General features: G+C 43.6%; 1 protein-coding gene across 1 annotated transcript in view; it reads left to right on the top strand.

Moving 5' to 3' along the window:
• CHRNA7 (cholinergic receptor nicotinic alpha 7 subunit) overlaps positions 1–13,448 on the top strand; it is a 120,983-nt gene that overhangs the window by 51,363 nt on the left and 56,172 nt on the right. Inside the window, exon 3 of the mRNA XM_032259958.1 lies at positions 9,811–9,855. Within this exon, the coding sequence (XP_032115849.1) occupies positions 9,811–9,855 (45 nt within the window). The remainder of the gene's footprint in view (positions 1–9,810; positions 9,856–13,448) is intronic.

The raw sequence follows: 13,448 nt of genomic DNA on the forward strand, positions 1-13,448 counted from the left end.
AGGAGGGTATAACCATTGTTGTGTTTTCTGTGCAATGATGTTTTGTTATTCCTTGTTTCTTTTTTGTGGTTTGCTAATTTGTTTGTTCTTGTGTTTGTCCGGTGCCTCAAGTTGCACTGGCCTGGAACAACTTATATGCTAATTCCATTGCTTGTAGAGTTCCCAGGCATTATGGATTGGTTACATTTGAATTCTCCATCGGAAAGAAGGCACATATATTTTCAGAAAACAGAGTACACCCTGGCTGTCCACCCTCAGCCCAGATTGAGACAGACTAACTTGCTTCTTTTTTGGCCAGTGGTCTCTTCAAGATTCCTGTGCCATGCTGGTGGAAGTGGGTCTGGGGGTTGGTTCAGCCCTCCACCTAGGAGAGAGAATCTTTTCCATAGTCTCAGTTAGGCATCACTGAAGCTCCCTGTGAATAAGACTGGCCACTGGTCCCACACTCCTGCACGCTGCTACAGTGTCAGCTCACATACTTACAAGGTTCTTTTCAGTTTCCTCTTGGATTTTTGTTGTTGTTGTTTTTGAGGATTTCTTATGCTTTCTTGTGAGCTGAAATCAGCATTTCAGAAGACATTTGTTTGATTTTCTCCAGAGTTTCCAGGCGTTTGTAGCAGGATGGCATTCACATTATAGAGTCACCTGTTTTGCTAGAATCAGAAGCAGGTCCCCCATGTATTATCCAGGCATACTTATTAACAAGTTTCTCATGTTGTAGTCTCCATTTCAGCTCTAGCTGTGGCTTCTTGTTTCACTTCCATTTCCAACCTCTTCTGTAATTGATATAATCTCTTTGTGTGTTTGCTCTGCAAACACCGTGATTATCTCATGCCCTGCCTTCATGCCAGTAACTCAATTTTTAGCTGTGTCTGTTTTGTTCCTTTCTGTTTCTAATTTAACTATGTAATAATTTGTTTTGGTTCTCAGTTTATTCATTTGGCTCTGCGGTGTTCCTTTTATTCTATTATTTTATTAGCTCGTCTTTGAAATCATGCTTAATTTGATCCAAGACTTATATAGTCTAATATAAAGAACTCATGAGACACATGCTTTTCTTGTTCCGGCTTTTTTCCAGACTACTTTATATATTAGTTGTGTGTGTCTGCTTGCTTTTCTTCCTGGTGTTTATTTAAAAATTTTTATTTATGTATATATTTATTTAATCATTCATTCACTCATGTGCATATCCCCTTGTAGCTGTCATTCCAATTTGCTTTTATTTGGCTTGATGCCTCATTCGTATTTTCTGTGATGTAATAGGGATATGTTATTTTTATGTCATACTTTCCTGATTCGTGGCCTGATTTTTGTCTTTGTTTATTAAACGAATTAACCTATATTATTTGTAGAAGTATTAGAGACATCAAATAACAACAACAGCCAAAAAAAAAAAAAACAAGAAAAATAAATTACTGCCTCTAAATTCCTTTCATGTGTCTTATCCCTGCCCTTTTTATTGGCCTTTCAAACCCACTTTGCACCAGTTCCATACCAAGGACTCTGTTGGGGTCTCCTTATCTCTGACTCAGTTCTTTAGAGGACCCCAATTGTGATGAGATTTGTTGCAACTAGCTTTCTGACAATTCATTGGAAAAGCCTGATTACAGAAATTTTGTAACAAGGCATTTGTGGGAGTCTGGCTGTGCGTGTAGGTGTTTGCTCTTAGTCCAGTGAGATACAACTTGTAAACAGTCAAGGAAATTCCTGAAAATTGATTCAGCTGGGATGATGGCTTAAACATAAAGAGAGGTCTATCCTTTCTGTTCAAGGGTAGTTTAGGAGAGGCTTGATTCCTGCTCCACTCAGTATGCCAGAAACCCAGCGTCTCTTTCCCACTTTCTCCTCTACTCCACAATTCTCCTTTCACCTCCCATTGTCAGCTCTGCTAATTTAAGATCAGTTCTTTCTCTGTTAGGTTCCACTCTCATTATCCACCTTCCAGGCTTCATTCCCAAGAGTTAGGTCCTTTGAGGGAGATGGGGCCCTTCCTCATAGAAAGAAAGGGAGCCTTTCAGTTGCAGTGAAAAGTGCGCACTTGAACTCTTCCTCCCTCCCTAAGAAGGATGGGCAGCTCTGGGGATGGGATTCCTCCCAGCATGAACAAAATGGACATCAGCTTGGGTGGGGCTCATCTCTCAAGCTCTCTTATTCCTGCACACATAGGCAGCTGAACAGCTTAGTGGTGTGCCTTGCTCCCTTCAATCTGGCATTGGGCAGTGGATTTCACAGGGGGAACAAAAGTCGGTGGTGTTGCCTAGATAGAGATCCTGAGCTCAGGAGACCCACTTGCCTCTGTTCACCTGAAATTTATTCTTTCTAAAGGACTCAGGCTGATCAGCCAGTTTTCTGTTTTGTCATCCTGGATCTTTCCTGGGATTATGTCTCAAGGAATTGCATGCTGACCTGTTGGGAGGAAAAAAAATATATAAATATATACATATTATACTGTGGTCTGATTTTTTAAATCCCTCAGGCCTTATACTTTGCATTGTTCCTGAAATCAGTGTTCTAGAACTGTACAAGATTAACTTTGGTAGTTAAAAGTACAATCAAAGAGTTCAGAATCACTCTATTGGGGGAGTTCTAGAGGCAGAAGTTTTTCCAAGGATTGCAGTCACTACCTCAGTGGCTCTTTAGAGCAATGTCTTCAGTCTCAGGGTCTTCAGGGTGCTGTGTTTTAAAGCATAATGCATTTCCTCTATTTGTCAGTGTTTAATGGTAACGTCAGAAATAAACATATATCTGTAAACAGTTCAGCTGTGATTAAGGAGCTCCAGAATCCTAGAAATAGTAAAGTTGCTTAGCTTAACCCTCTGCCAAGGTGGCTAGCTGGTGGATGAGGCCAGGATCCTAGGCTTGAAGGAAGTCAGGTTGCACACACTTTTTGAAAAGATTCTCATCTGTACGTTCATGCATTGCAGAATAACCATGAACCCACTGGGACTATTAAATGATGGCCTCTAGACACTTAATTCCTAAGCCTTAATTTCAGTGGGACCCAAACCAATCAGGTTTCAAAGATGAGCTAATAAAGTAACAGAATAAAAGGAACATTGCAGAGCTAAATGAATAAACTGAGAACCAAAACAAATTATTACATAGTTAAATTAGAAACAGAAAAACAGCTGGTAATTATGTGCCACCTCTAAAAATAGGCAGCCACAGATAGTGAGGAGATATTGCCAGTTTGAGCCAATTATCTTAGCCTTTTCAGTACCTTTCTATCAAAGGAACTTTTTTCTAGAAATGGAACAGTGGAGAACTTTGCTATGTTTTAGGAACTTTTCTTCATGCTACCTATTAAGTCCTTGCAACATGCTGGAGAGAGAGCAGTTGACAACCGTCACCCTTGTTTTCACAAATAAGGGAACTGAGTCTCAGAAAAGTTCAGTGACCACCCCAAGCCCACATGGCTAGCGAATACCAGAGCCCAGAGCCTATATTATCTGTATGTTTTACATTGTGCCCCCAACATACAGACCCTGAGCAATCCCAAAATGTGAGCAGAGGTGGAGCCAGGTTCTGCATCCTGAGAAGGCCAGGCCCCATGGTACGAGGACCAGGATGTCTTAGAAATGCCAAGCTCCCCATCAGCAGCTCTCAAACATCCAGGCTTCAGGACTTTTTTGTTCTCCTTGAGGTTATTGAGGATCCTCTAAGTTTTGTTTACATGATTATGTCTATCAATATTTACCACATTGGAGATGAAAGCTAAGAAGCATTTTAAAGTTCATTAATTCACTTAGTATTGTAAGGCCATTCCATAAATAGCATAATGTTAACACAAATAGTATTTTATGGAAAATAACCACATTTTCCCCCAAGAAATCAGTGGGAATTGCTTTTTACTTTTGCAAATCCCCTTAATGCCTCACATAATAGAAGACATCTGGACGCTCTGACTGGCTTCTGCATTCAGTCTGCCGTGGTCCCTATGTCCTGTAGCCTCCGCAAAGCTCTATGGAAGACTCAAGGGGAAGGGGGAGGGAAAGAGGGAAATAATGCCTAACCCTTATGAGAAAAGATTGGACTCGCTGATCCTCTGAAAGCATCTTGGAAACCTAGGGGTTCCCAGACCATACTTTGAAACTTGTCTTGTACAATTACCAAAGGGAATTATTTTCCATGATCATAATCATAGTGTTTGCTGTTAAAACAAGGCTGTAAACAGGTTAGGGGGTTGGATCTCAGTTTCTGCCCTTAGCTGTGTGACCTAGGGCCAGCAGCTTGTTTGTTTCATAAATGATATATTTATGCATTCCCCTTCTCTGATTATAAAGGTAATATATGCTCATGGCAAAGCATTCAAGCAGAAGAGACATATAAAATTAAATTTGGGAGGTCTCCCATAATCTCCATTGTTAAATAAGAAAAATAGGCCGGGCACGGTGGCTCAAGCCTGTAATCCCAGCACTGTGGGAGGCCGAGGCAGGTGGATCACGAGGTCAAGAAATCGAGCCCATCCTGGTCAACATGGTGAAACCCCGTCTCTACTAAAAATACAAAAAATCAGCCGGGCATGGTGGTGTGTGCCTGTAATCCCAGCTACTCAGGAGGCTGAGGCAGGAGAATTGCCTGAACCCGGGAGGTGGAGGTTGCGGTGAGCTGAGATCGCGCCATTGCCCTCTAGCCTGGGTAACGAGAGCGAAACTCCGTCTCAAAAAAAAAAAAAAAGAAAAAAAGAAAAAAAGAAAAATTAAAAAAAAAAAAAGAAAAAGAAAAGTACTTACTTTGCTGGATTATTGCCATGAAGCCAAAATGAGTTGTTTGCCTATGCATGTGACATTTAGAAATTCAAACTCTATTTAAGGGTTAGCTTTGTTATTTTCGGGTATCATTTATTGATATCCTCTTGGTAAAGTGCTTGTTCATCTTTTGCCCATTTTTCTATTGGATTGCCTGCCCTTTCCTCATTGATTTTTAGGAGTTTATTTCTTATTCTGGTTATGAGTCTTTTGTCAGACCCACTATTTTGCTGACTCAGAAAAAACCTCAGTTTGTTATGCTGTAAAACTAAGAGAAAAATGATTGGTGTAAAGATTAAATTAAATAAAAGAAATCACCCTTGTTAAAAAATGTAGAGTGCAACACAAATATGAATTTATACTATCTAGCTGTTTCCTCTGCAAACAAGAATTTAGAAATGCAGGTTAGGTATATTGTTATGTGTTTGCTTTTGTTTTTTTTCTTAGCATCTATACAAAGGCAAAAAAACAATGTGATAGGAGCTCAGTAAAATCACGTTGAATGATGTCACCCAGTAATCCACAAAAGAATAATTGCTGCAGAAATGCAAGATAGCATATTACGCATTACCACGGCAGTTGTACTCTAAACCAGATACACGATTACTCAGAGAGATTGATTTTAAAAAGCATGATCACTTAAATCAAAGTATGTTCTCAACTGAAGTGCTCAGACTGAAAAAGAATGGAGTTAGGCATGCAGACTTGAGGGTGCCTTGCCACACCAGCTTTCTGGGACTCTGTGGTGGGCTGGGGACCTTCCTCCTCTTGCGTTTATCCCAGAGGGAGAAGGGAGTTAGGTTTTGCAGGAGAGCGTGTGTATGAGTGGCCACGTGGTGACAGCCACTGGCACTGAGTGACATTGCACAGATTGCAGTGTGCTCCTCCTCTTCCCACCCGCTATAGCAGTCAGGGCAGCTGTTTTCATCCCTACTTTGCAGGAGAGAATACTCAAATGCACAGAAGGCAGTTGCCTGCTGAATTGGGAGCCTCCAGGTTCTTTTGCCTCTGTGGACTCTGTTCCTCCATGCCTCCTGCCCAGTGGGGCATAGCAGGAATAGGAGGGGGCAGCCTGAGGATCTGGAATTGCTGAAACCCACTTTCACAGTGCAGTGGTCTGAATGTTTGTGTCCTCTGCTGAATGCATATGTTGAGATCTGAATCCTCAAGGTGATGGTATTAGGAGGTGATTAGTCCATAAGGGTGCAGTCATCATGGATGGTGCCGTTATATAAGAGACCTCCCTTACCCCTTCCACCATGGAGGAGCCACTGGGAATGTGGCTGCCTATAAACCCGGAAGCCAGCCCTCATGAGACACCAGGGTTCAACCATAGTGGCAGGTTAATCATGGACTTCCAGCCTCCAGAACTGTGAGAAACAAACTTCTATTGTTTATAAGTTACCCAGTGTATGATATTTTGTTATAAGCATCCAAGCAAACTAAAACACAGAATCTGTGCTACTTAATTGCAGACCCCCAGGTTCCTGTAGATGCTATTCTTTGGGAGACTAAACCTGCATATTTATTCACAGGCCTCTGGGCCAGGGCTGGCTGTTTCTGTCCCCTCTCTTGCAGGAACCCCCTTGTTGGACCAGGGGGGCCTCCAACTTGGGAGGGAGTGACTGTTATAGGAAGCTCTGCCTGCTGATTCATGGTTTTAGGCTCAAGTGCGGCATGGCAGGCTGGGGGCTCTGGCAGCAGTGGAGGATATTTGGGTGAAAGACAAGGAAACTTCCCTCCTGGGGTGAGGAACTGGATTTCGTCCCTAGGTAAATTCTGGGCAGTGGGAGTGGATCCCCTGCATATCTGCCCTGAATGTCCTTTTGTTGGGGGCCAGAGGGCCATGTGGGAACTATAATCCCACCTGGGGACTTTCTTCATCAGAGGTGTGGCCACCATCCTCAGGTCTCCCAGTTCACCTGCCGCCTGCATGGCCAAGTGCAAACCCTGAGGCAAGGAAGTTGAGTGCAGGGCTGAAGTCCTGCCCCAGTTCCTCTGTGCAGAAGCCTTTCAGGAGCTCAGCTTTAGTGCAGTAGGGTGGGGACGGCTTGACAGGGATTGAGGAAGGAGAGGGCTGTGGGGAGAGGGGAGGGGAGAGATGGACTCTGAACCCACTTTTGGAGCAGCCCTGGGGAAGCGAGGGCTTTTCTTGCCAGCTGGTCAAGATCTTGCAGGAGAAAACATGGCACCTGCAGACCTATCGCTGCCAGAGTTCCACAGGACCCCTTTGAGAAGGGGGAAAGGAGTCAGTCAGGAGCCATTTTGCAAATGAGGAGACCAAGGCCTGCAGCCACTGCCCCTCATCTCTGGTCACAGGCATGGGGGCCTGGAGACACTAATGCCTGCATAGAGCCTTGGCAAGCAGGGCTGGTGGTGGGGACCAAGGGACAAAGGCTCAGGGCTGGGGTGCACATGGTGGGTGGGAGGGGACCCACATACTGTGGTATTGTAGGATCACAGGTTGTTAAATCAGAGGCCAGCCCCAGGACGCCACCCTTGTCACTCTCGGTGAATGCCATGTCCCTGTCTTCCTTTTAGTAGGGGCCCTGTTCCCTCCCTCCCTTCGTGACCTTTGTTACCATTTGTTGTTATAGGTTGTTATAGTGTATCATTATTGTGTTGTATAATCCTACCTCATTCCCCACCACCCCAGCACACACATGCACGTTTTATTCTAGGAGCTCAGGAGCAATATTAATTTCCACTGCACACATCAGGCAAGCATAATGCTGGGGATGGGAAGTGTTCCATAAATATTTGTTAAATGAATGAATGAATGAAAACTTGGCTGGATGATGGCTTGTAGCAAGGGCTTGTGTACTTCACTAAGGATTTTTGAGTTGATCCTTTGGCCAGTGCAGTTGGAGGAGAGTGATCTGATCATATTGGTGGTCAGAAAGCCCGGTCTGAAGATGAGTAGAGGATGCCTGTGTGTGTGCACACTTGTGTGTGCATAGGGGCAGCAGGCTGCACAGTGGGGATGGGAAGGAGGTGAGGGACCTTGTCACTGCAGACAGAGAGCCAGGAGACTCAGCCCATGTGTGACCTGGGCAGGTGCCAGGAGGAGGGAGATTGTTCTGGAGCATGGTTCCTCATGGCCTCCTCTCTCCCTCTGGAGTCTTTGTCGGGGGCTCCCCTAACCGGCATCCCTGCATGCCCAGGTGGTGGCAGCTGCTGCTTGTTGATTACAGTTTGAAAAGCCGTACTTGGTCCCAAGCTGCCACACACTGTAGAAATCCAGTGTCCCTCTAATGGGGTTTCTGTTAGAAGGTTGGAAAGAAGAAAGCCTTTTAATTAGATTGGTAGTAATTGAGCTTCCAGAGAAGCTTTTCTCTCAGCAGATGAAGACACAAACGCAATTAAAAGAAGGAAAGGCACCTAAATGGAACCCTTGCTAATTTTAAGTCCATTAAAAACAACAACTCCTTAATAAGTTGAGGCAACAGATACACGTTCTGAAGAGTTTAACAGTGCTTCCCAATAATACTGGAGATTGACCTGGAGAGTGCTCCAGCAGCTTAAATGGATAGCTCCATGGGGGATCATTTGCTCAGTGCAGAGTATAGAGACGTGTTAGCTCTACAACTGCTCCCACTGAAAACTCCTGGCACATTTTATTTAGAAAATGGGATATATTTTTTCCTGTAACTGAATGAATGTTCAGCTTCCTGTGGACATTGCCTGTGGTCCCCTGAGACATCATCCCATGTCCCTCATCAGGCAGCCCTGTCCTCTCTGTGGGGTTTGCCCTGCCTGGCCCATCTCACCCCAGAGGTGCCCAGCATGTGAGCAGCTGGGCTGGAGCACTGATGCATCAAAGTGTCCCTGCCAACTTCGGACATGCTCAACACATTTTTATTTTAATGAGAGGCAGCACTCTTTTTCATTTGCATCCCTGCCCACTGACACGCCCCAGCAGATGCCACGTTCTTTCTACCTCTGGGACTTCTTTTTGGAAACTGCCCATTGGTGAACCAGGTCAAGTAGTTTCTATTGTGGGGGCTTGAGGTTTCAGCTTCTGGGCACATCTTCACAGGGGCCTTAATTAATACTTTCCCTGGAGAGGGTGTCAATTGCTAAATTCACAGAGGCCTTTAGGTTGGCATTGATTATTTCATACTGAATCACAGCATTTTCGGTGTAACTATTGTACAAGATTCACTCATTTGCCTCCTTTCACGTTGTTTTCTGCTGAGCCATATTGGGCTTGGTCAGCCATACGAAAACGCTAGTTGCAACCCATTTGGAAAGGCCAGTCTTGACAGGTCTCTTCTTTAGACATCCTGTGCGAGAGCAAAGCCACAGCTGGCACCCTGTCCAGGCTCCCTGGTTAGCTCATAGATTTAGCTGGAGCCAGAACTCAGGGAGCTGTTTTGGAAATGTGGGAAAATGGGCTCTGGAGTCAGAAAGATCCAAGCTTGAATGGCTGCTTTGTAAAGTCACCTCGTTTTTCTCACCTTTAGTTTACTTACCTGGGTAGGCTTTACCTTCAGGTGTATTTCAAGAGCCTGATGTGCCTCCTAGGAGATAGAGGATGAGAGAAAAGACATCCCAGATCTTCAGGGACAAGGCAGAGTCACAGACCACGGGGCACCATCCGAACAGGGCCGTGGCCCCTTTCCTGGGGTAGGGAGGCATAACATATTTGTATTTGTTTAAAACTGTATGTATTTTGGAAATAAACCTGACTTTTAAAAATTGGATTTTCACCTATTTTATGTTTTTTTTTTAAGTGTATGCATCATTTACAAATACAAAGATAAATAGCTAAATCGTTAGCAGGTATCATTTCTGGATGGTAGGTTGCAGAGTTTTAATTTTCTTCTTTATACTTTGCATCTCTTGTAAGTGCTCTATAATAAATATGCCTTACATTGGAATAAATAGAAAAGCTTAGCTCTGGGGAAATGCTGCTTGCATATATTGGAAGTACTTGGCACATTCTAATTTCCACACACAACAAGGATCCCAACAGTCAGATCCCCATGTGAATAACTGTCTCTTTCTTCTTTTGTAAATCATATCATATTTATGCTGCTGCTTTTTTTTTTTTTTTAAGGATGAGAAGAACCAAGTTTTAACCACCAACATTTGGCTGCAAATGGTAAGTTAAGAAAGTGATAATCTCACCCATAGGCCTGCAAGATCTTGCTCCCAAGATACTTGTCCTGATACCTGAGTTGCTTGCTTCTGAGCAGTTTAGAAAAAAAAAAAAAAAAAAGCCATGGCTGTCACCCCAACTCCACATCTACCAACAATGAATGTTGGGTGTATGACAGTACAGTCTGCAGTGCTCAGTGCAGGGACAAGCTCAACACATACGCCAGGGTGATGCGGGGACACTTCAGAAGCACTTCAAGCAAGACAAGTAAGAAGATACAGGGATGGCTGGGCACGGTGGCTCTCGCCTTTAATTCCAGCACTTTGGGAGGCCCAGGTGAGCGGATCATGAGGTCAGGAGATCGAGACCATCCTGGCCAACATGGTAAAACCCTGTCTCTAATAAAATTTAAAAAATTAGCTGGGTGTGGTGGTGTGTGCATGTAGTCCCAGCTACTCAGGAGGCTGAGGCAGGAGAACTGCTTGAATCCAGGAGGCGGAGGTTGCAGTGAGCCAAGATCACGCTACTGCAACTGCACTCCAGCCTGATGAGAGAGCAAGATTCCATCTCAAAAAAAAAAAAAAAGATACAGGAGCATGTGGATGTCTACAGTCTGCACCATAGCCAGTCCCCAGGACTTGAGCTCTGGCCCTGCCCTCTGTAGCCTCCAAAACTGCATGTTTGAACAGGTGGAGTGTTCCTAAACCAGAGGCCTTTGTACTTTGTGTTCTTATGATGCTTGCAAGAATTTTGAAATACTACATATCATCCGTGGATTTTTAACTTGATATCTGCAATACTAACCTAAATTTAATTAATTGCAAGTGATGCTTCTTATATCCAGTTGTAAATATTGACACCGAAAAATAAAATGGTCAGTCTCTATTTTAAATGGAATTAAAATGCTTTAATAATTTGGCGCCCATATCATTCAAACACCATATGAACAAGCCTTTTATTAAACTGTCAGATTTTAGCTTAGTCCCTTTTTCTCTTTGTGCCTGCATTTCTATTCTACTTTCCACATGGAATTTTATCCTAATGTAATGTAATTTTATATTTGAAAGTCTTTTATTTTTTTCCTCTGAGACAGAGTCTTGTTCTGTCATCCAGGCTGGAGTGCAATCTAGGTTCACTGCAACCTCCGCCCCCTGGGTTCAAGTGATTCTCCTGCCTCAGCCTCCCAAGTAGCTGGGATTACGGGCATGCGCTACCATGCCTGGCTAATTTTTGTATTTTTTAGTAGAGATGGGGTTTCCTCATCTTGGCCAGGCTGGTCTCAAGCTCCTGACCTCAGGCGATCCACCCACCTTGACCTCCCAAAGTGCTGGGATTGCAGGCGTGAGCCACTGTGCCTGGCGGAAAGTCTTTTATTAATCACTATGCCTTGGTTCTTTCAAATGTAAATATTTACATCGGAATTATTCCTTTACACCATAAGTTTTAAATTTTGTTTCTTTTGTGTTGATTTAGGATTGCTATTATTATTGGTATTATAATTCATTAAGGTGGCATAAATTAAAATTTTTAAGTAATTATAAAACATAAATTTTTATTGGCAATTTATATCTCTGCCAAAGACAAGTTTGTTTTAAATTAGTTCATGTATCCACAGATGACTTTTTGTTACTTGAATGGAGAGAATAACAGTTTTCATATCAAATCTGTTGCTGTTTTTTTGCTAGGTGTAGTAACATGAGCAGTTGGACATGAAAGGCATTTTGTTAAAGCAATGCTACTCAAGCTTTGAACACTTATAGATTATATGCCCAAAATAATGTAGTTTTCATCAAATGTATCAGCTGACAACTTGTTTAGTTTCTCTTTCAATTTTGTTGAAAACAAAGACTTAAAAGAATTAAAACTCACCTGACCTTTGAAAGTATTTGCCATCAATTTGTAAGGTAATTCACACAGACGCAAACACTGATACTTGAATTGACGCTTCGTTTGGTTCTTGGGTTGGTGTCCCAAAATGGGAGTTGAGGTAAGATAAGAGAAATGTGCCTTCTTTGTAGAGTGGAATGGGAGAAGTAAAAATGGAGGCAAAGGATAGTCCTACGTGGTTCTTGGGCAGGTGAGTTTTCCTGCGAATACATGTGGAGTTGAGGGATAGAAAACAGATCTGCAACCTTCCTGCTTCAGCGTTGCCTCTTCTGGTGGTGTTTGTCCTCAACATAGCAGCTAACATATACCTCCTTGGCACAGATTCCTCCAGGGGCTCCTGTATCCCTGGGCAAAAGGAGGAGGAGGAGGAAGGAAAAGGAGGAGGAGGAGGAAGTAAGAGGAGGAGGAGGAGGAAGTAAGAGGAGGAGGAGGAGGAAGTAAAAGGAGGAGGAGGAGGAAGTAAAAGGAGGAGGAGGACAGGAGGAGGAGCTGAAGTCCATGAAAGTAGCCTTGGATTCAATACCCTCCCTGCCTGGCTCCTCCTTCTTTTCCCATCCCCTCTGTCCTCTGCTTCCTGGCTGCCCTTACTGCCCTCTTGATGTTGGGGGACACATGTCACCCGAGCATGTACCCACCTCAGGGCCTTTTCACTGGCTGCTCTCCCTGCCAGGAAAACTCTCCCTAAGAACCACTTGATTTCTCCTTCAGTTCTCACTGGTCTCTTCCTAAAGGTCACCTCTTCATTGAGGTCTTCCCTGAGCTCTAATGTTTGGTCCCAAACCTTCCCCTCCACCTCCAGCCCACTCTGTTCTCTTTATCCTGTTTCATTTTTATCCCGAAGGCTTCTCATCATCTAACTCACTTTGTGTTCACTCGTCTATCTGTTCATTGGTTCTGAGTCTTCCTCCCCCTTAGAGTGTGTGCATCGGAGGACGAGGGGATGGGGACAGGGTTCCAGGTGGATTTGATCACTGCCGTACTCACAGTCTCACCTGTAGCAGGCACTGAAGAACTTTTGCTGAATGAGATAATGAAGCAAAAACTCCAGGTGAACCTTGAGGTGCTTAGGTAGTGTGACACAACGTAAAGCCATCTCCTAAACAACTGTGCAGCACTTCCGTACTGAGTGTGTAAGGTCAGGCTCTGCAGAATGAGGCAGGTGCTTCCCTTTTTAATTGAAGTTGGATGTTTGCCATGCCCTCTGAGGAACAGAGCTGCTATTGACATTTTTCTTACAGAGAGAAATGCATGATATGGGGAGTTCTCTCTCCCTGGTGCCTATGTTCCTTAGCCCTAAGTAAGTGAGTAGTCTGCAGCAATGTATGTATATGATTTGGCAATTTTCTTTAAAAGATGGTGATTTCCAAGAAAAATGTAACTGGATTATTACTTCTAGTATTGAGTTCAGAAACATCCTTGCTTCAGAGGGTGTCACCAGAGACCTACAAATTTATTTCAAGCACAGCTGATTTTTAATTAAAGCTTACATTTGCAGAAGCATCTGCAGCTTCATTTGTTTGAAAACTCGCCTTTTAACTCGCCTCCTCTTCTGGAGCAACCTACTATGTGGAAGGCATTGAACTGGGCCAGGTGAGGTGACCCAGAAATTTATAACCCAGTTTCTACCTTTAAGCCATTTATGATCAGGCTGTGTAATTAATACGTTTAGAAGAAAATGGAGGCTGAAGAGGAGGAAAGGAGGAGGAGGA

The sequence above is a fragment of the Sapajus apella genome, unplaced genomic scaffold (genome assembly GCF_009761245.1).
Source record: "Sapajus apella isolate SASKATOON/1434 unplaced genomic scaffold, GSC_monkey_1.0 scaffold113, whole genome shotgun sequence".
Taxonomy (NCBI): Eukaryota; Metazoa; Chordata; class Mammalia; order Primates; family Cebidae; genus Sapajus; species Sapajus apella.